At 40.0% G+C, this 24,165-nt stretch overlaps 1 protein-coding gene and 1 long non-coding RNA gene across 2 annotated transcripts; one reads left to right on the top strand and one right to left on the bottom strand.

The window, feature by feature from the left end:
- Window positions 1-269: 269 nt before the first annotated feature.
- LOC126822471 (uncharacterized) lies at window positions 270-17,203 on the top strand. Its single transcript, XR_007680834.2, has 3 exons — window positions 270-413; window positions 12,793-13,314; window positions 14,509-17,203. It is a non-coding gene; the product is annotated as an uncharacterized LOC126822471 (long non-coding RNA).
- Window positions 17,204-19,038: 1,835 nt separating this feature from the next.
- Window positions 19,039-23,887, bottom strand: LOC126822456 (uncharacterized). Its single transcript, XM_050551389.2, has 3 exons — window positions 23,739-23,887; window positions 22,050-22,159; window positions 19,039-21,646 (listed from the first exon to the last, which is right to left on the bottom strand). The coding sequence occupies exons 2-3, from the start codon at window positions 22,116-22,118 to the stop codon at window positions 20,960-20,962; spliced, it is 756 nt and encodes a 251-aa protein (XP_050407346.2). The 5' UTR covers window positions 22,119-22,159; window positions 23,739-23,887; the 3' UTR covers window positions 19,039-20,959.
- Window positions 23,888-24,165: the final 278 nt, after the last annotated feature.

The raw sequence follows: 24,165 nt of genomic DNA, 5'->3' as shown, positions 1-24,165 counted from the left end.
AATCAGAGACGGGATTTTTATGTTACCGCACTTAAATAATTAATCATTGTAGGCACACATAACGACCCCAGTTGACAAAAAAACCCACCGGCTTTCTGTATACACGATATAACAATGACAACCCGCCATTGCCTTCATACTAACAGCTTACTATTAATTTAAATAATCACGGCGCTTGTTGTATGTAACCATTGAACCTCGGTCAGGTTTGACGATATAGATATAAAAGTCACGTGATGAGCGTCTATTATAAACGCTAGGTAAATAATAGTCCAAGCCAACAGTGTCCCCTATATTACGTTCATATATATCCTGATATCCTGCTCGACATGTCATCTTGGTGAATACCTGTGGAGGTCGAGGAAGGGAGAAGATGATTAGAAGGTGTTTTTACATGGATATATAAACTTAATGTAAGTAATACGGAACTTTTAAATACATAAAACCAATCAACAGGGTCATCTTTATATAACATGACCCTTTTTGAAAAGGACAAAATATCAACATAAGATACTCCATTAGTATGATAGTGGGGTTGGATGGCCGAGTGGTTAGCGCGTGCTCGTTGTATCATAAGGTCTGTCATTGAGTTAACTGACGTGGTTGCGATTCCCCATTTGTACGTGACAAGGAGTAGGGTTGTCTGTCCAACTGCATGGGTTTTCCTTCGGATCCTCCGGTTTCCTCCCATTGCTAAAGCCCCCCACGCTCAATGGAATTATTGAATTAAAATTGAACCATATGTTAGTCCCGAATTGATCTAGTTTGTGCCGAGTTGACGTTAAACCTCATCTCTCTCTCTCTCTCTCTCACTCTCTCTCTCTCTCTCTCTCTCTCTCCCTCTCTCTCTCCCCCTCTCTCTCTCACACTCTCTCTCTCTCTCTCTCTCTCTCTCTCCCTCTCCCTCTCACTCTCTCTCTCCCCCTCTCTCTCTCTCTTATATGGGGTTACTATTTCTTAGTTTATTACATGTAACGGTTCAATACTCTTACAGGTATCTTTATCAAGCGCTGTGATCATTCTTTCTATTAAACGCCATGCAATCACAGGTGCAATGTGTCTCTGCGCTCGTTGGTCCCCAGGGCTAAGCGGTAAAAAGGCTCTGGCTCGCTAGCCTAGAGGTCCCTGTATTGGCACATAAAGTTCATAGGGATTTTCCGACGTGGGTTCCCTTTCTCAGTGGTGCAGGACGAAAGGCCTGACAAGGATGGGACGAAAAATCGAGGTCACGTGTATACATTGGCATGCACGTAAATTATCCCTTGGCAGCTGGGATTCAAAATAAGAGTAGAACATAGTGCCGCTACACTGGCAACATTGTCTTCATAGCACAGTGTATTACAACTGTACAGTGTGTCCATGTGTTATGACGATCCTGTTTATCAATAGAAGTTATCTCCGCTATCTTGTTTCAGTCGAACACATTAACAGGTCAGTTCACTCGTTTGCAAATAATATATTCTAGTACATGACACAAAACATCCACGTTCATTGTGAACAGGTGTCAAAAATAACGAATGATAGAAGCAGGGTAGGATTAAGCTTGTAAGGGGCCTGAAAATGTCACGGGCCCCTTGCATCAATAGTGAAAGGGCGTATATTATGGTTAGTGTACGTCACACAAAATGGTAGTGAGACAGTTATTTTTTTGGAACAAACATATAATAATTAATATTATGGGGCCTCTCCTCTTCTCCCCACCCTACCCAATCGGGGTCAGGGGCGTAGCGTATAAGGTAAAATATTATTTTAGATGAATACGTGATAGTAAATAATAAAGGATGTTACTATTAATAGGCTCGGAGAGTGAGAGAGAGAGAGAGAGAGAGAGAGAGAGAAGAGGGGGGCGGTCATTTCCGGACTAACGTATGGTAGCTGCACCCCCTAACTATTACCTAATTAACTCATTTATTTGGGCGACGTCTCGAAGAGCAGTCTTTGCACTGTTTAAATCAAGTCAGGGGGGTTGGATGGCCGAATGGTTAGCGAGAGAGAGAGAGAGAGACTAGGTCATTTCGAGACTAATTTATGGTTTTAATTTTATTTCAATAATAAAATAAAATACAGCGCGTGCGTGCTAACCATTCGCCCCCCCCCTCCCCCAATGGTTAGCACGTGCGTGCTGTATCATAAAGCCTGTCATTGAGTCAACTGGCGTGGTTTCGAATCCCCGGTTGTACGTGACAAGGAGTAGGGTCGCCTGTCCTACCTCGCGGGTTTTCTCTGGGTCCTCCGGTTTCCTCCCACTGCTAAAGACCCCTACGCGCAAGCGAATTATTGAAATAAAAAAATAAACCGTATGTTAGTTCCGAAATGACCTAGTTTGTGTCGAGTGGACGTTAAACCCCATCTCTCTCTCCCTCTCTCTCTCTCTCTCTCTCTCTCTCTCTATCTATCTCTCTCTTTAAATCAAGTCCATGATGTTTTGGGGACTATTCTCTCATAGTTTTTAAGCAATCAAGCCGGTGACATTTTGAGAAGTAGCATATTTGCTTAATTTTCAAAGAAGTGATTGACGTTTCGAGGTGTATTTTCTCCGAGTTGACGTCTTGAACAGAATCCCCTTCTCGTTTTCAAGTAATTGATAATGCCAATTTCAAATTTGATAATGTCATAGTAATTCAAATCTTTCATAAAACTCTGTAATTGAATCATGAAAATATTTTGAGTAATGAATTAAATTTGAAGGAGCGACACGTTCGATTAAGGTCAAACAAAGTATTGGATTGGTTTATTCTGATATGTTACATGTATAAGATACACTGGATTGTTCTGGTGTGTTATAGGATGGCATGAATTAGGTTGTTCTGCTGTGTTATGAGATGAATCAAATTGTTCTGGTGTGTTTCATGTATAATATGCACTTGATTGTTCTGCTGTCTTCTGATGGGATGAATTGGGTTGTTCTGATGTGTTATAGGATGGGATGAATTGGGTTGTTCTGGTGTGTTATAGGATGGGATGAAATGGGTTGTTCTGGTGTGTTATATGTATGAGATAAATTGGGTTCTAATGTGTTATAGGATGGGATGAATTGGGTTGTTCTAATGTGTTATAGGATGGGATGAACTGGGTTGTTCTAATGTGTTATAGGATGTGATGAACTGAGTTGTTCTGGTGTGTTATAGGATGGGATGAATTGGGTTGTACTGGTGTGCTATAGGATTGGATGAATTGGGTTGTTCTGGTGTGTTCTGAGGTGCACTGGGTTGTTCTGATGTGTTATAAGATGGGATGAATTGTGTTGTTCTGGTGTGTTATAGGATGGGATGAATTGGGTTGTTCTGGTGTGCTATAGGATGGGATGAAATGGGTTGTTCTGGTGTGTTATATGTATGAGATAAATTGGGTTACGTTTTCATCTCGATGTATCCCAATCTATTTTCTGGTGTTAGTTGTTAGTTTCCTTGTAGATATAACGTTTTAATTGTTCAAAACAAATTTGGTAATATATAAAATATCACTTAATTCATGGATGTAAGTTGACACGCACACACCAAAATTTGACCTAAAAGTTCGTGTAGTTTGACTCCGACATCAGGTCAGTAGCCATATTTATCTTTTTCTGTCATAAATTATTCTGTCATAATTTATAGCTTAAACGATGAACTTGCCAGATGGTACAGATCAAAAATTAATGTTTTGGGGGGTTTTGGGTTTTTTTTTTACTCCTAAAGTCGTTCCGATGTTATATCTTTCACACCCTGTGAATATTTGTCGGTCAATTTTGTTACTTGATCTTTAGTTCTGTCTGTTTGTCGTTGTGCAGTCCTCCTACATTGCCAATTTCATTGTGTATTTTAAAATCTACATAAGTTTTGTTTTTCACATATTATACTTAAAATAAAAATACGTCCAAATAAAACATCAACCACGTAAAACATCCCTTGACAGTTGGAATTCGATATTAGAGTAGGCCGTAGTGCTGCTGTCCGGGCAAAATTTCCCTCATAGCACACTGTATGGCGTATGTCCGTTTTCATTAGCCCAGTTCGGAGCAGAACAGTAGGACGTTAAACCCCATTTCATTTCATTTCTTTTATTTCTTTTATTTCTTCATTCATATATACATCGGTTTCGAATGTCCGGCTGTACGTGACAAGGAGTAGGGTCCACCGGTTTCCTCCCTCTGCTAAAGACCCCTACGCGCAAGTGAATTATTGAAATAAAATTAAACCCTATGTTAGTCCCGAAATGACCTAGTTTGTGTCAAGTGGACGTTAAACCCCATCTCTCTCTCCCTCTCTCTCTCTCTCTCTCTCTCTCTCTCTATTTCTTCATTCATTTATACATCAAACTATGAACTAGTTATCCGCTCTTAATTGGACGTCTTCAGATGCTATAATGTCTATAAATAATCAAACCGTCTTCAGATGCTATAATGTCTATAAATAATCAAACATTGGCCATGTGCCATTAATAAACCGTCTTCAGGTGCTATAACGTATATCAATAATTAGCAATTAGCCATGCAGTTTTATACATATATAGAATAAATTACATAAATAATATCAGGTAAAAATTACAACATTAGTATATAGCTATCTGTTATTTATAAACGTCTTCAGGTGTTGTATATCAATAATTAATTAGCTATCCAGTTTTATACATAGGTAGAATAATAGATTACCTTGACAATAGATTATAAATAATATCAGGTAAAAATACAACAAAAGGTTTTTAAGTATATAATATGGCATTTCCAATCTTGTAGATTTTTGTTTTACGTGTAGTGCGGTCCTCCTGCACTTACTATTATGGTGGAGTAAGAAATGAAATGAAATGAAATGAAATGGGTTTTAACGTCCTACTGTTCTGCTCCGAAATGGGCTAAGGAAGATGGGCATACACCATACAGTGTGCTATGAGGGAAATTTTGTTCGGACAGTGGCACTGGCCCGAGAACTCTTATATTGAATTCCAACTATCAAGGGATCTTTTACGTGCACGCCAATGTGTATACGGGACCTCGGTCCCTCCCATCCGAACGACTAGACAGCTGTCCTTGCCAGACCTTCCGTCCTGCATCACTGACAAGGGAGATCCACGCCGGAAAATCTGGATGAACTTTCTCGGCCAATGCAGGGATCGAACACCCGACCTCCAGGCTAGCGAGCCAGCGTCTTACCCACTTAGCCACCGTGACCCCCAGGTGGAGTAAGAAATGCCTTATTAGGTATTATATACTTATAATAATAAATATATATAGTGTAATGTATATACGTTGATATATGCCAGTCATTTGATGAAAAATACATTATATTACAGGACATATACTAAATTATATTCAAACCACTGAATCGGTGACTGAGTTAGATGATGACCTTCGACCTCGGCTTCCAGGTTCAACTCATTCGTTCTGTAGTGACAGGGTGAGTCACTCGGCAAACCTCGGCAGATTCCAGTACCCTACATCTAACCTCGGCTGTATGATAGTAATTGATTTTTTCTACGCCCATACATTTGCGATGCGGCTACCGGTTTACTTTAACAGCAATACGTGCCGCTTTTACAAAAAAGTCCCAAAATGGCGTCTTTTGTCGAGTGTATATAACTAAACGAGCAGAGATATTGTCTCAAGGCTGCTGGTTTGATATAATTCCCTGGTAATTCCCCAAACCCAATGCCAAACTTGACGTTTGTTGATATAATACACTTATCCGGGACCTTTAAAATAGTTCCAATATGGCTGAATTCGTCATACAGCCGAGATTAGATGCGTAGAATCTGTCGAGGTTTGCCGAATGAGGGTGATGTTTACGTTTACTTGAACAACATCGGCATAATCACCGAGCTAGACCCCAAACTTGCTCAGTGCCGGAGTTTCATCCCCCGTGAGGGTGGGGACCGAATAAGTGAACAGCCTTGGGTCTCTTTTCATCTGCATTCGGCACTGAATGCGTCTCATATCTTTGCGAGACGTGACACTCAACATATACATATATATATATTTACATATGACGCCTTGATAGATAGGAACTTTAAAAACACCATAGTTAATTTCAAGTGCATAATATATGGTTAGAAAAAAACACTATTCGTTCAAATAAACATTAAAATGAAATGGGATTTAACGTCCTAATTTTCTGCTCCACCATACAGTGTGCTATGATGGAAATTTTACCCCGATAGCAGCGCTACGGCCTACTCTTATATCGAATTCCATCTGTCAAGGGATCTTTTACGTCCACGCCAATGTGTACACGGGACCTCGGTTTTCCGTCCCATACGAACGACTAGTCGCATTCTCAATAAAGTTTATAACAGAGAGAGAGAGAGAGAAATGGGGTTTAACGTCCACTCGACACAAATTAGGTCATTTCGGGACTAACATATGGTTTAATTTTATTTCAATAATTCGCTTGCGCATAGGCGTCTTTAGCAGTGGGAGGAAACCGGAGGACCCGGAGAAAACCCACGAGGTTGGACATGCGACCCTACTCCTTGTCAAGTACAACCGGGGATTCGAAACCACGCCAGTCGACTCAATAAAGTTTATAACAAATGAGAATTTTTGTTCAGCAGAACAACCTGACCTAAATCCTCCTACCTCCTTCAGAGTCTAGTCATTCAAATGGGACAAAAAACTTCGTGCACATGGAATAGAAAAGTTGGACATTAAACCTTATCCTGTCCGCTGTAATACAGGTCTAATTCCCCTGTCCGCTGTAATACAGGGCTAGTTCTCCTGCCTGCTGTATTACAGGGCTAGTTCTCCTGTCCGCTGTATTAAAGGGTTAGTTCCCCTGTCCGCTGTAATACAGGTCTAATTCCCCTGCCCGCTGTAAACAGGGCTAGTTATCATGTCCCATCTAATATATGCTCTTTAATCTTAAACACCCGTCAGCGTTCTCGACTTTACTCAGTTGTATTCAAAACACAATTTCACGCGACTCTAGTCGTGAGGGTGGGGTATTTGGAAGCGGCTACCAGTGGAAAAGCATAGGGCCTCTATTCATCTAATTATAGTGAACTACACCCCGTGGCTTTACTCCGGGTACTCCGGTTTTCTCCCACAGGCCACAGGAGTGAATTTACTAAACAAAACCAGGCCGATGTCTGTAATATCACTCTGGAAGTAAGCGGACGTTAAACTCTATGAACAGCAATATGATAAGAAAGATATAAGAAATATATGCAGGTGTAGATACCTGTATGTTATGTAATATATTAAAACCAGGTAAACAATGACCTAACTCTGACTAATAATCTATGTTAGGGAACAAAGTCTAACTCACCTGTCATAATTTATATAATAATCACGGTGTGGTCGATAATTGAAATTAAAGGGACACGTTCTCTATAAGTCAAATATAATTGAAATTAAAGGGATACGTTCTCTATCTGTCAAATATAATTGAATTTAAAGGGATATTTTCTCTATAAGTCAAACATAATTGACATCAAATGGATACTTTCTCTATGAGTCAAATATAATTGAAATTAAAGGGATATTTTCTCTATAAGTCAAACATAATTGACATTAAATGGATATTTTCTCTATGAGTCAAATATAATTGAAATTAAATGGATACTTTCTCTAAGAGTCAAATATAATTGAAATTAAAGTGATACGTTCTCTATGAGTCAAACGTAATTGAAATTAAAGGGACATACTTTCTCGATGCGTCAGGAGAAAACAGAAACAAAGGTTATTTTGAGACTAATATGCTGTTATCTGGTGTTTTTAAATATGGAGGATTCTGCCCGGACAGTGGCTTTTCCACCTAGTTTTGATGGAATTCCCAATGGACATAACACCAGTAAATAGTCTCATTAAATAAAACACAAAACCTGTATTAATTGATCACGAATTAATTAATTGGCAGTTGGAATTCGATATTAGAGTAGGCGATAGTGCCGCTTTCCGGGCAAAATTTCTCTCATAGCACACTGTATGGCGTATGCCCGTCTTCATCAGCCCAGTCGGAGCAGAACAGTAGGAAGTTAAACCCCATTTCATTTCATTTTCTCTATTAAATTTTGTGTATTCGTTAACATGAGATCGATACTTTATTTTGACCGCCTCCAACACCACTAACAAATGTAAGAGAGAGAGAGAGAGAGAGAGAAATGGGGTTTAACGTCCACTCGACACAAACTAGGTCATTTCGGAACTAAAATTTGCTTTAATTTTTTATTTCAATAATTCGCTTGCGCGTTGGGGTCTTTAGCAGTGGGAGGAAACCTGAAGACCCGGAGAAAACCCACGAGGTTGGACACGCGACCCTACTCCTTGTCACGTACAACCGGGGATTTGAAACCACGCAAGTTGACTCAATGACAGACCATATGATACAGCGCGCACGTGCTAACCATTTGACCACCCAACCTCCCCTTTAACAACTAAGACCGGATACTTTAATAACCGTATACTTTATTTTGACTTTCTTAAACACTCCCAACAATTATATCGAATTCCAACTGCCAAGGGATCTTTTACGTGCATTCTAATGTATACACGGACCTCGGTTTTTCGTCCCATCCGAACGACTAGACAGCTGTCCTTGTCAGGCCCTCCATCCTGCATCACTGACAAGGGGGCTCCCAACAAGTACTAACCAATATCTTTGGCCACTCACGGTTAGTACGAAATGTTGGCCAGCTCAATTTTTCGTCATAGGTCACAAGATGTAAACAGGGCTAGCACTAATCCCTACCCTAACCCTGGACCTAACCCCAATGCTTACCCTAAACCTAACCCACAATCCCGCCAACAATCACGTGCCCTAACCTTATTTACATCTCAACGACCGTGACAAATATTGAGCTGGCCTTAACCAATAGATTTAGCCACATGCAATATTTTGGGCCACACAGGGATTCGAGATAAACATTACGAATAGGACAATTGAGATATGACACATAATTGTTAATAACCACGTGTCTGTACGTAATACATTAATATCACACAGTAATGTTACGTCCTAAAAAAAACATAGATTATCATATAAAAATTGGAAAACAATATTAGTTCATCTTTCTTTTGTTCTTAACATCTTGGTTCAAATCAACCCAGAGTACAACAAAATAATCATTTTCTATAAAACGAAAACGGTTGGACATTTTTCTTGTTGGCCTTTCCGTGGCCTTAACATAATAGTGTTCAAAGTAGTTTATCAGTAAGTATATCGATATACCAGCAGTTAATGAAAAAAATACAACTTAGAGATAGTACATTGTTGTGAATTTTCCTTTGATCAAAACCACATGGTGCTGAAATATTAGAATTTGTTTTTTGTTTGTTTGGTTTTTTTTTATCGAATAGGAAACTATGTGCATCGTTTTGAATTTTTATTATAATAACCAACGTCTCGATTATTCATTTGTGCGGTTATTTCATCAATCACAAAACGTATTCAAATCTACTAAATATTGAAGTCATCCAACGGCATCGAGAGTTGATTATGGTCTTGGTAAGCTAATTAATGTCTAATTAATAATTTATATAAAATTTTTCAGGCCTAAAGAAAGACCTGCAATAGGCAGATTTAGCGCTTGCATAAAGTATGTTTAAGGCTAGCAATGACATCGAGAGTCGATTATGGTCTTTTCATGTTAATAAATGTCTAATTAATAGTTTATATGACATTTCAGGCCTAAAGAACGACCTGCAATAGGCAGATTTCGCCCTTGCATAATGTATGTTTAATAAACCGATTGTTTAAGGAATATAGATTGTTATACATGTATATATTTACCGTTAATTGTTGATATTGGTCGATATTTAGCTGTACTAAATCCATGAACTTGAATATAGACTAAAAGGCTATATATAGTTGTATTTAATCGATAAATTTAAATACTATAGTTTACGAGATATTACCACAAATCGGTATTTTCTCGGAGTGTTGGAACCGAGAGGTTGTCGCCAACGACAAATCGAACTTTTAGCAAAATATTATCCTTAGTTTAGTGTGTGCGAGTCTGGACATATTGTGCTTTTTATGTTGATCAAGTTAACAATCTATGGATATACGAGTATAGAAGCCATGGGCATGACGGGACCGGTTATTGTTTCAGTTTTATTGTAGGTCACACACCGAATAATTTATCATTTATATATATATAAATAAGTCAATATAAGTATATACGTAATAGGAAAACAGCTATAAGGGTAATTTTACAGCGTCACTATGGGGAGGTGGGTGGGCATAGGCGTACGAGCCAGGGGGGAGGGGGGAGGGGGATGGGCAGCTGTCCCCCTAACTTTCGGGCAAGCTGACTTTTCGGGCAGACGGGTAAAGTTAAAAGAAAAATTATTTCATCTACTTGGCAAAATAAAGGACCCGAAATCTATAAAACACTAATTTTACGGGCTTGAATAGCAGTAATACGCGTTTGCGGCCGTCAAATATTCCAAAAATTTCTTGGGCGTTCCATACAAGGTCAGCTCCGCTTCTTCACCTCTCGAAGAAAACCGGCGCCGCTGTTTGTAAACCTGAAATTTTTTCGGGCATTTCTAGTTTTGCTTCCCTAACTGTCATCGAGCCCTAATAAAACACTAATTTTACTTTTCTTGTAATTGAATATCACGAATTTGTACTGAGTTGACTATGGATTAAAACATTTTGTCTGGAGCCACTCTACTTTGTGCGATATTTTTCGGGCATCGATTATTATTTGTGAATGCAGCTGCAACAATCTGATTGGATGGTTGGAATTCAGAATGGGATTTCGGTTACAAAACCATTGGATACTTTTGGAGTTGCTTATATACACAGGCTAAAATAGCAGAAAACACATTTGTGTTGGTTAAATTTTCTAAATTTTCTCCGGGAGGGTGAGGCCCCCATACCCCGCGACGATTGATTGGTTTTTTGGAATTCGTGCCAGCCAGGTAGGCTTTATTGGACCAAACTGAAGTTGCTGTATTCACGGGCTGGAATAGCAAGAAAACGCGTTTGCGGCAGTTTAATTTTCAAAATTTTCTCCCAACGGTCCCGTCTCCGTGGATTAGAATTCGAGTCAGCCATCTTGATTAGGCTATATTAGACCACTTTGAAGTTGCTTTGTTGTTCGGTGGCTTAAAGAGAGGAAAATGTGTTTGCAGCCGTCAAATATTCCAAAATTGTCTTTTGGGGGAGGGGGGGGGATGTTCCATACAAGGTAAGCTCCGCGTCTTCGCCTCTCGAAGAAGACCGGCGTCGCTGTCTGTAAACCCAAAATTTTTTTCGGGCATTTCGGGTTCTGCCCCCCTAACTGTCATCGAGCCCGTACGCCTATGGGGGGGGGGGGTGTCTTATTTGACTTTTGGGTGAATAAATCGACATAATGAAGGGGACTAATTGGGTTAACGTTCGTCATTGAGTTTAAACTTTTGCTCCCCCTTTATATTTTTCGCCTCCTATCAAATTGCGGTTTTCAGCTTTATTGACACGCCATTACTATCTCTGTTCAAACATTATTACAGGTGTGAACGCATGTTCCTCGCAGCTCAGGGCGGGGGTGGTTGGGGAGAGGGGGTAATCGAAACCCCTAACAATACAAATATTCAGTACTTTTTGTTCTAAAAAAAAATCAATGTTTACCACGCCCCTTAGTTACACGTTTTCTAGATACTACTTCCACTTTGTAAAAAACATTCAATCCAACGATTATTGGGGAAAATGTTTTGGCCGATCAAAGAGACGAAAATTAACATTAAAGGCAACGCGTAAGTCTATGGTGACCCGAGGCCTGTAAAAAGTGTAGTCTAGATTAAGTTGAGACAAGAACTACCAGTGTGTACCAGTTGACGTAAAGGTTGTATCTTTTTCCCTGTATTAAATCATTGACAGTTATATAAAGGTCATTGGTGTTTACTCCACAGCTGAAATAATGACGTCATGGATATGTGTACACTCGGTTGGCCCAGCTTAGTTAAATGATATGTAGTCCTGTCTTGAAAGTTACGTTATTTATCGCACACCTCGCCTGTCCAACCTCGTGGGTTTCCTCCGGGTACTCCGGTTTCCTCCCACTGTTAAAGATCCCTACGCGCAAGCGAATTATTTAAATAAAATTCAACCATATGTCCATTTTTTGTTGGCCGAGATTGGGGCATAATTGTATAGTAAAATTTACTATAGGTATATAGATCACGCACAAGACAGCTGTCTAGTCCTTCGGATGGAAGGAAATACCGAGGTCCCCCGTACACATTGGCGTGCCGTAAAAGACCATTGACAGTTGGATATCTCAATAAGAGTAGGTTGTAGTGCTGCTGCCTGGGCAAATTTTTTCTCATAGCACATTGTGTGACGTATGCCCTTCGTCATCAGCCCAGTCGGGGTAGAAAAGTAGGACATAAGACCCTATTTCATTTCTTATATAAGTAATTAATTGTGGTCTGAAACTAAGTTAAGCTTGGAAGAGTTACACCCCTTTAACTGTCAACGTTAGCTGAATGAATAAATGGAGAACATTGGGCCAATCTGATTAAACTAGATTCTATTTCGTTTCTTTTTTAATAGTTCAAAATTTCGTTTTACTTGTCTTTATTACACTAGGTTCCAGAAGAGTTGTTATATTACCGGCGTTTTGGTTCAAGTGAGGGATAAGCCAATGAAACAGTCTGTTACGGCGACTGTGGGTAAACCACTACAAACGCCAACGCTGATTGATTAATCAATGTCTGACGTCAGAGGGTCAAAAGCCGCTTGTACGACCCCTGACACGACCTTCGAGTACAACATGTCAGATCTTCATGTAGTGCGGGCCATCGAAAGTATAAAAAAACGAAACGAAATATAGATCTGTATTTTAATCAAATTGACACTAAGCCTATATTTATTTCAATTCTCTTTTCAGAAACGGAAGAGTTGCATATAAAACAAGGACTTGGATTACACAGAACAAAACAACATGAATTGGTTAAGGCAAACTTTTAAATATTTTGGGTGGTTCTCATCGTCAGATGAACAGCCTTTGAAAGACGATTTTCACCGGCGAAACCTTGGTGCTTATAGCGAGGAAAACTTATCCAAGAAAACACCAGAAACTGTGGAAACGATCAAAACATTTGCTAAAAAGTATCCGTTAAATACCAGCGAACAGTCGGGGGAAGTGTCAACGCCTCCTGGAAATGTGTCCGGAGCCGGAAATTCCCCGAAAGGAGCGGAGACAACGAATAAAGAAAACAGTGCAATACAGAGTGATCGATTAATACACGAACAAAGTGATATTTTAATAGACAGGACTCGACTCGATGAGGTAGATTTACACGGTGATACGATTGATATCATAGATTCTTGTGAATTAACTGAAAACGAACCCACGGGTGTAGAGGTGGCAGAAAAACAAGAGAAAAAGAAATCAAAACGTGCTAAGAAGGTGGGTAGTTCACGAAAAAATACATTAGGGTGTATTATAGTTACTCATTATCTATTGGCCGAGAAAGTTCATCCAGATTTTCCGGCGTGGTTCCCCCTTGTCAGTGATGCAGGACGGATGGCCCATGTACACATTGGCGTGTACGTTAAAGATCCCCTGACAGTTGGAATTCGATATAAGAGTAGGCCGTAGTGCCGCTGCCTGGGCAAAATTTCTCTCTCATAGCACACTGTATGGCGTATGCCCGTCTTCATTAGCCCAGTTCGGAGCAGAACAGTAGGACGTTAAACCCCATTTCATTTTATTTTACTCATTATTTGTAGTAATAATAATAATAATAATAATAATAATAATAAAGTTATTTATATAGCGCCTATTCCATGCCGCCGAGGCGTACTCCAAGTGCTTCTAATGTCACACCGGATAAGCTTGTTGAAACAGGTGTGTTTTTAACTTTTCCCTGGAGTCAGGTAATGTTTTGGCACGTTTGATGGAGCTGTTCAAATGTTTGTCATTCCACGAAGTTGGAGCAACAATGCCAAACATTCGATCACCATAGGTTACTAGGTTTGATGCAGGCAATTTTAGGATCTGTAACTACCGGAATAATAAAGACGGGAATACACCATGAGGTGTGCTATAAAGAACGATCTGCCCGAACAGTGGCGTTTGCGAACACGCACCATCAACTACCAGCTGTTTAGAGGTTTAGTTACTGCATGCCAACGAGTACAGCAGCACGGGTGGACCTCGGTTTTGCGTCGCTTTTCTTTGCAGCACTGGGCACTGACCAGTGGAAACAACCAACGTTTCCGAATCGTAACACTCATGTACAATAGTAATGCGTCACTAACGGCTCTAGAGTCATTCCTACTAGTGTGTACGTAGTGTTCATATTACAGTTTAGCCATGACTACCGAGGACTGATTTCCTTACGTGATTAGTTAGACTAAAGCGAAAAGTTACCACGTATTACAGAGAGAGAGAGAGAGAGAGAGAAACCCACTTGACACAAACTAGGTTGTGGGACTACAAGTGCGCGTAGTGTTCTTTAGCAGTGAGAGGACACCGGGGAAAAATCACCCACGAGGTTGGGCAGATATTCTTACTACTTGCCACATACAATCCTGTGACCTCAACCACGTGACTTGACTCACCGAAATAATTACCCAGGTTTTGTTTTAAATATTTCAGGTACGGAAGCGAGTAAGGTGGGTTGTAAGAAGAAGTTGGAAATGGTTAAAGCGTGGCTGGTCAGGGTATGCACCAGGGGTGGCATCAGGTTTAATGTATTGTTCTAATGCCCCGGCAACCATCTTTAATATATATAACAATAAATAATCACAAATCTGGCGTATTTCAGGGGTAATCTGTTGTGAAAACAATCGTAAAATATGTAATACGCAACTTAATCGCGCGCCCTGGCGCATGTATGACAATCAGTGAGAGCTTATTAATGTTATTTTACAAGCAGCAAAATAGTACAGATTTAATACATTATGTCACTTTCATATTGCCACCAAATGACTGGTTATACTGGATAAAGGGTTTTGGTTATGAATATCCGGTAGTGCCCTTTCATATTGCCAGAAAAACAACTGGTTGTACTGAAGAAACGAATCTAGTTACGAATATCCAGTAATGCTCTTTCACATTGCCAAGAACACAACTGGTTATACTGGACACAATCCTAGTTGTGCAGAGATGTGTTTTTACATAGCAGAAATCCTGAAGATCCAAGATGGCCGCCATAATATATTTGGAGGAAGTGGTAATAAGTAATATTTGGGGAAAGGCTTTTGTCCGGAACGTGCAACGTATATCTCAAAATGCCTAACTATTAGCTTGGCGACATATGATACCCAAGAAGATAATTTCTTAAATTTAAGGCTCGATTCGTCATTCGCATTTTCGCTAAACTACCAAATTTCTCACGGCTTAATCCACGCTAAACATTTAATTAAGAAAGCAAATTAAAATACCAACGCTAGATAATCGATTTAATCAGATTTATAAGAGGTCTATCATTTAATTTTCGTGGACAACAAGATGGCGGCGGGCGTATTATACAGCGAGCAGGCGGAGCAACATAGATCGATGAAATTTCAATTATACATATCTTTGAAATGGGGTTTAACGTCCTACTGTTCTGCTCATAACCTGGGCCAATGAAGACGGGCATACGCCATACAGTGTGCTGTGAGGGAAATTTTGCCCGGGTAGCGGCACTATGGCCTACTCTTATATCGAATTCCAATTGTCAAGGGATCTTTTATGTGCACGCCAGTGTATACACGGGTCCTCGGTTTTTCGTTGACAACGATACGTGTCGAAACGTCGCGCTTTTAGAATAAAATCAGTGATTGATAACCCATAAAAATTGTGTTATGTTTGGAGATTCATCTTTCACATTATGTGAGCTGCTCCCACAAAACCAGACTCTTGAACATTTTTATAAAAATAGAGCTGGTAGCATATCTGAATAGTAAACAGCCTAAGCTTTCCAAAAATACAATTCTTTTTAATGTTGTCGTATCATCTAGAGTTCGGCTCATTCAAAGCAACAAGAAGGCATACAGTTAATGTTTTTGTGCCCGTAGTACAAAATGAAGTTGTGCGAGAAGCTCCAGTTTTCGTGGGAGCGGGTCACATAATGTGATTCCTATAACACATCGAGAATTTAAAGTTGCAATTTCATATTTTTAAGTTATATTTTTAAAATGTATTAAAATAAAGCCTTAAAATAGATGGTATCTATAAACAGTCCTACCTAGTTAGGAATAATCCTATTAATCCTATAATTCACTATTGCCAGTTGAGAAATTGGCAAAAATATCTTTTTCAACTTCAAATTCAAACGTTTGAAGATAGCTATTCCATGGGGGAATAGAAAAACAAGGGAAGTAATTGTGTTATTATTTCCTGTGTCAATTATTTTGAAGTGGGAGAATAATACCTATGATGGTATAATAGTGAGTCGACAACCTATTGAGCAAAAGACATAGAAATAATTATGTTTTGACTTTCTTAGAAAATATGAAATTATCGCTTTAAGATAGCTATGGATCTGTGTTATGTTATTCGGAATGACTTGTATTATCATACTTACTATTCAATATGCATATTAATTTAGATATTTTAACAAATTAAGCAGCAATATTCTCGACAAATCCTCATTGTTAATCCCGGGATAAATTCGCTTACATTAAACGATATTTTGGTTGCCATCTAATTTAAGGGTTATTATGACCAGCGTCTTCCCCTCGGTCATTTGGAGCTAGTTATCCTTGGTAATAGCCCGATTATTGTATTACTGTATTAAAGCGAGAGAGAGAGAGAGAGAGAGAGAGGGGGGGGGCGGATCGGTTGGACAGGCGACCCTACTCCTGTCGGGAATCGAAACCCCGCCAGTTTACTCAATGACAGATCTTATGATACAGCGTGCACGTGCTACCCCCCCCCCACACACACACGTATTATAGCAATGATCGAGGCTAGATACCCCGCCAACACTTCTTTTACCACATGACCGACCTTTAAGTGTGGCGTCGATAGCACGTGCATTGTTTACATCGGACATAGTAATACAAACTGATCCGAGCAGAATTGGTCCCTTTTACTCATTATGTGCCTCCGCCTACTGTTTTATATACCCATTTACAAATGTCGAGATTGGCCACGATAACCAATAAAATATAATCTGGTATTTACCAGGGGCAGGTAACTCTAGTGGACTGGGAGAAAAGCTAAGACTTCCGCAATATTTACATATCTGATAGTAATAAAATTGCTTGCCAGAAACAACGATGTATTTTATTGTATTATGTTATTCTTTTGTCTATTTGAAAAATAATTCTTAAATAAAATATTTGAAAATAATCATTAAAAAGGGTTATTTGTGAGAATACTGCATCATATGAGCAAATTCATAGATTAAATAGCGAGAGAGAGAAATGGGGTTTAACGTACACTCGACACAAACTAGGTCATTTCGGGACTAACACATGGTTCAATTTTATGTCAATAATTCGCTTGCGCGTAGGAGTCTTTAGCAGTGGGAGGAAACCGGAGGGCCCAGAGAAAACCCACGAGGTTGGACAGGCGACCGTATGAAACAGCGCGCGCGTGCTAACCCCCCCCCCCCCCCCCGATAGATTAAATACCTGTTCCCCCGGCTATAAAACCCTCTTTTATTACCCACATTTCAGTCCCTGTTGGGGTTCCCTCCCATTTCGACTACGTCCCATTTCGACTACATCCCATTTCGACTACACCCTATTTTGACTACACCCTATTTCGACTACGTCCCCCAACTAATCAACAATGAACTGTTCAGACGATTAAGAAATAGGGTGGGGGGGGGTACCGCTGTAGGCTATGCAAAAATGGAATGGACTTCAACTTCCCACTTGTTCTGTAACAACCGGACTAGTGAGGAATGGTTTATAATTGTCAGGGGGTCTTTAACGTGCCGCCCATTGTATACACGTGACCTTGGTTGTTCCTCCCATCCGAGCAACTAGACTCATTTCCTTGTCAGACTTGCCTTCCTGACACTGGGGGGAACGAGGCTGGAAATTCCCAAGGAACTGGGGATGAAACCCGAGAATGTCTCTGTTTATATAACAACGCTAACAGTATATCAGTATTATCTCCTCACAACGTGTGAAATGTGGGTGAGTAGAGTCCCTGTGGTCCTACAATATATTGGTTTCGATTCCCCGCTTGTACGTGACAAGGACTGGGATCGCATGTCCAATCTCGTTGGTTTTCTCCAGGTCCCCCTGTTTCCTCCCACTGCTAAAGACGCCTGCGCGCAACGGAATTAATGAAATAAAATTGTACCATGTGTTAGTCCCGATATAAGCGTTTTGGGTGGTCGAATGGTTAAAGCGTGCGCGTTGCATCAGAAGGTATGTCATTGAGTCAAGTGGCAGGGTTTCGATTCCCCACTTGTATGTAACATAGAATAGGTCACCTAGGTTCCGGAATTGAATTCTGTCAACCCCCCCAAAAAGTGACAATCGAATGAAAATGGGGATGTGGGGCTAGACCACATGCGCCAACTACATGAGAAAATATCTCAACCAACCGTGACAGCTGAAACAAACTTGCTGTGTTTAATTACGTCACCATTCTACTCGCACCACCAGACTGGCAAAACTGTGACAGGACTGAATTCCGTCTCACTCGATTGCAATTCTGTCAATTCGGAACATTCCGGCCTGGCAATCGAGCATCCCTATATTCTTTAATAACAATACCGTATTAAGGGTGGATAACTCTGTAAAGCTTACCGGACCAGGACTAGTTGCACGGACACAACTCTGTCACCCACGAAACAAGGGCCAAAGCTATATTTAGTCTTTCTCCCCCTTTCTCTTTGCATAGCGATCTTTGTTGACTTTTTGGTGTAGAGTTGAAGAAATGGGTTTGAATGTACATTTTCTGCCAGGTTTTGGTGAATATTCATGATTTTGTGGCGGAAGGATACAAGAGTTGAGAGGTTGGTTAGGTTGAAATATAGGACCTGAAATTGCATGTCTCTACTTCCAGCTTGTGTATCTCAAGTTTTTCATGAAGAACCTCATACGTGATATTGGGCAAGAGGTTGCCACATGTTGCTCCATCTGTGGTAGAAAGCGTTCTACCCAATGAAGATTTGGGAAAAAATAGATAATGACAAAAAACGAATAGTAATAATAATAACAAAAGTCAAACATATAGATGTTATACATATTTGAAATCAGCGAAACATACTACAGATTTTAATATTACAATTAATTATAAATGAATTAGTACATTATTTTCATAAATCATTCAGTAAATGGACATGAATAGGGCTATCTACCCTTATAAAAACGAACGCGAAATACAGGCCGTTTCATTAGTAAGAGTGGTTTGTAAACTGTTTTTCAATGGTTCGTAGACTTTAGCTACAATCAAGGCCAGGGCAGATAATTTTAAATTGTGGAAACCCTATGGATTAACTCAGGGTATAGTGGAGTAAAACGGAATGGCACCACTGGGGATATCGAGGATGAACACTGAAGGACGCCATTATTATTATTATTATTATTTCAAATTTATATACCCCCCCCCCTCTCACATACCTGTTCAGGGGTGCATTACAATGTTACAATTACAAATAAAAATAAAAATATATACTTAATAACAACAATGAAAAGATTCTAAGATTGGGAAGCTTTTATAAATAAATGTTAAATATCAAAAAATTGATATTAAACTATAAACAGTATTTCAAGGTAGTTTATTCCATAAACGAGGTGCTTGAACAGTAAATCACCAAAAGTTCAAAGTTTTGCAGAGTTTCGTTTTAAAAGCAATTGATTATCAGTATATCTTTCATATGATTAAAACACAGATCCTATTTCGTTTCGTTTTTTTTTTATAGTTCAGAATTTCGTTTTACTTGTCTTTACTACACAAGGATTTGGAAGACTTGTTATATAACCTTCGTTCTGGATGATGTTAGGGATTAGCCAATGAAACGGTCTATTACGGCGACATTTTGGCGTGAGGTGCTCGGAACTGTGGGTAACCAACTAGAAACATTAACACCGATTGGTTAATCAAATGTCTGGCCTCATAGGATCGAAAGCCGCTCGTATGACTTTTGGCGCGACCTTCCACTACAACCGGTCCGATCTTCATGTTAGGTAGGTCATCGAAAGTATAAAAAAAAAACGAAACGAAATATAGATCTGTATTGTAACCAGATTGGAAGATCTTAGACTTCTTCTTGGTATATACATTTCTAAAAGTTCCGATAAGTATAAGATGTGCTGCGGCAGTGTTTTGTACTTTCTGAAATTTATCAATCAGTTTTAAAGGTAAGCCGGCTAACAAAACGTTAAAATTGTCTAAACGAGAGGTGATCAAAGCATTAACAAGAGTCTTAATTACATCTAAACCTATATAGAATAACAGATTGCACACAAGGATTATTAACTTGACATTTTAATTTTACATTTTTATGAAAGACGGCACTAATATTACGAGCAGATTATGTTGAAACAATATCATTACTACTAATAACCAAAGGTGAAGCATAATTTGATTTTGACAAATGCTTGTTTGAGAGAGAAAGAGAGAGAAATGGGGTTTAACGTCCACTCAACACAAACTAGGTCATTTCTGGACTTACACATGGTTTTAATTTTATTTCAATAATTCGCATGCGCGTAGGGGTCTTTAGCAGTGGAAGAAAAACAAAGCACCTGAAGAAAACCCACGAGGTTGGACAGGCGACCCTACTTCTTGTCACGTACAACCAGGGAATCAAAACCCCGCCAGTTGAATCAATGACAGACCGTATTGAAATAAAATTGAACCATGTGTTAGTCCCGAAATGACCTCTTTTGTGTCGAGTGGACGTTAAACCCTCTCTCTCGAGCTTTGTTGGTTTTCTCCGGGTCCTCCGGTTTCCTCCGGTTTCCTCCCACTGCTCAAGACCCCTACGCGTAAGCTAATTATTGAACTAAAATTGACCTCTCTCTCTCTCTCTCTCTCTCTCTCTTTGGCAGAATATTTATACAGACAATGGAAATAAAAAGTGAAAAACCATTCTTGGTTGTCCTTAAACAGATTCTGGTATATACAGTCGGTACCGAATGGTGGACCTTTAAAATCTGGTACTAATAAGCTTAGGAATGACATGTCGTCTATGGAAAGCCAGCATAGTATCTCGTAATTTGTTCCAGAATGCTTGATCAAACCTCACCCTTACGACGACCACAGGTGACTGAAGATTGGTGTACAAAACAAAATCGCACCATTGACATCCTGTTATAGCCATTTCCATCTGTACCTGGTAGTAGGCTCTATGATCAGTCTTCAGGTGTGGTCGGTTTCCTCTCATCTCTAAAGGAAAATAGGGACTGTCCTCCTTGGTAAGAATCGCCTCAAACGGGGTCATATCTCTAACACTAAATGGACATTTGACTTCCAGAACCCCCTTTCCTCCATACCCTTCTGTGACGATACCGTCAGGAGTCGCCGCTAGTTCGCCATGTTGTAAATCCACCATTAAACCACATTCCGAGAACGTGAATATGTCTCCCTTTTGTTTCTTGTAGTCTATATATTTTTTAATGGCGTTTGGTTCCTGTTCATTCCCATGCAAAGAAGCTGCATCTCTAACATAATTTGTTGCCATGATGTCTTGTACTATGTCATAAGGGGAATCCCCTTGTAAAATTCTGTAAGCTTTAGAGGCTGTAATGCGCCCCTGTCTCTCTTTGAACCACCGTGGACTGTATGTCTGACCTCGGGTAGCTCGCTCAATTTCGTCCTGTTCATCACGGTTTACCTGAAGAAATGAAAATAAAAAGGGGTTTAACGTCCTACTGTCCTGCGCCGACTGGGATACCGAAGACGGGCATAAGCTCGATACATGTTGGCAGGACAGCGGCGCTATGATCTACTCTTATTTCCTATTTCGAACTGCCAAAGATTCTTTTATCTACACGGCTACATGTACACGGGGAATTTTTTTTCGCCCCATTTGAACTACTGGATTGTGTCCCTTGCTCCCTCCTGCACCAGTGACAAGTGCACACCACGCTGGAGAATCCGAGGGACTTTTTAAGCCAACCCCGATAGCGAAGCCATGATATTAAAAATTAAAAAAAAAATGCCAACAATCCAATTGTGTGTTTTGTCCAATAAATTCATAACTAATTATGCGCGATACTATAATTAATGATTTTCACCTGAAGTTTTCGACAAATAGCGGCACCTATCGACGACTGGTCTATTCCTCCATATTGGTTGAACGCCATCTTTGATTTTCCTCCAAATATTTTGATGGGTTTTTTTTAATCTAGAAAAGAGTTTTATATATATATTTATCGTTGATGTTACACTTAACGTATACAGTTTCACATATATTATATATTATTATTGGTCTACTTATTCAACAAGAAGGAAGTTACTCAAATATCTATTTTATTTTTACACGTGTGACGGCGTTAAGGTGTATTAAAGGTCCGATTAGTCATTTTTTTCGGGGGGGTTGGATGGCTGAATGGTTAGCGTGTGCGCGCTGTATCATAAAGTCTGTCATTGAGTCGAATGGCGTGATTTCGAATCCCCGGTTGTACGTGGCAAGGAGTAGGGTCACCTGTCCAACCTCGTGGGTTTTCTCCGGGTCCTCCGGTTTCCTCCCACTGCTAAAGACCCCTACGCGCAAGCGAATTATTGAAATAAAATTAAACCATTTGTTAGTCCCGAAATGACCTAGTTTGTGTAGAGTGGACGTTAAACCCCATTTCTCTTTCTCTCTCTATTCATTTTTTTCGTACAAACCAGTGAGGTGTTACATAGAAATAGAAGATGTTAATACAACCGTCTTAATCCTAGGTTCCCACTATCAAGATTAGCGCCAGGGATTTTCCAAATTCTCTTTGAGGTGGGGATGGGGGGTGGCGTTCTCCAGGGTAAGCTCTGAACCTTCGCCTCCCTCAGACGACCGGCTCTACCGTCTGTAACCCGAAATTCTTTCGAGCATGTCACGTTCTGCCCTCTCCCCCCGCAAACATTTATCTAGCCCGTACGCCTATGAAAATCCACACTATCATATTTTGTTAGGGCTAATGTGGATGGGCATATCGCAAGCTGTGTGTTATGAAGGAAATTTTGCCCGGACAGTGGCGTTACGGCCTACTTGTATTTAGAATTCCAACTGCCAAGGGGTCCCTTAACTACACGCCAATGTGTGCGCGGGACCTCGGTTTTCCACCCCATCCGCACGACCAGACATTTTATTTGCTAGGCCATCCGTCCTTTACTACAAACAACGGGAAATCTCTCTGGCAATCCCGAGGAAACTTCTCGGTTAACCCCTGAAGCGAACCCGATTTTCATTTAATAAAATGTTACCCTTCGAATTAGATAGAATTTAGATGCAGCGCCATTATTGTTAACATTAAACATCTGCTGTGAATTCCAATCTCTAGCGACTAAAACGCCCACTCGACACAAACTAGGTCATTTCGTGACTAACATATGGTTCTATTTTATTTCAATAATTCGCGCGTAGGGGTCTTTAGAAGTGGAAGAAAAACAGAACACCCGGAGAAAACCCACGAGGTTGGACAGGCGATCCTACTTCTTGTCACGTACAACCGGGGAATCGAAACCACGCCATATACATTGGCGTCCAAGTAAAATATCCCTTGGCAGTTGGAATTCAATATAAGAATAGGCCATAGTGCTGATGCCCGCTCATGGCACACTGTATGGCGTATGCCCGTCTTCATTAGCCCAGTATAGGAGCAGACTGCAGAACAGTAGGACGTTAAACCCCATTTCATTTCATTTCACCTGACTTTCTGAGCCACCTGTCGAAAGTATAATCGACTAAAGTTCTATTACACGTACATATCAACTAAAATACTCACTGTAACTCTGTACTATTAATCCGCAGTCTCTGACTGTATTGTTAATGTATCCAACACTGCTATTCCTAGAATGTGTCTTAAATTCTTGGAAGTGGAAGTGAAAGTAAAATAAATCTACGAATGAACGAATCCACAAATGAACGAACGCTACGTAATAAGCAGCATAATATTATTATGGATTTATGGTCAACCTAACTGAAATATTATATGCATTGTGAATTATTTGGCAATTTGCCAAAGTCGTATCATCGCTTGCTGGTCTATGTAGTGCGTCGTTTCAACGTTTACTACGCAAAGATTGACCCGCGGTGGCTCAGTGGGTACACCGGAGATCTCGGGATCTTCCATCCTGGTTTCTCCTTCCCCAGTTGTGCACGACGAAAGACAAAGGAACCTTGACGGTTGGGATTCGAATTAATAGTAGACC

Source organism: Patella vulgata, chromosome 5 (genome assembly GCF_932274485.2).
Source record: "Patella vulgata chromosome 5, xgPatVulg1.2, whole genome shotgun sequence".
Classification (NCBI taxonomy): domain Eukaryota; kingdom Metazoa; phylum Mollusca; class Gastropoda; family Patellidae; genus Patella; species Patella vulgata.
The sequence above is the reverse complement of the archived record's forward strand: the minus strand, read 5'-3'. Positions and strand labels throughout refer to the sequence as shown.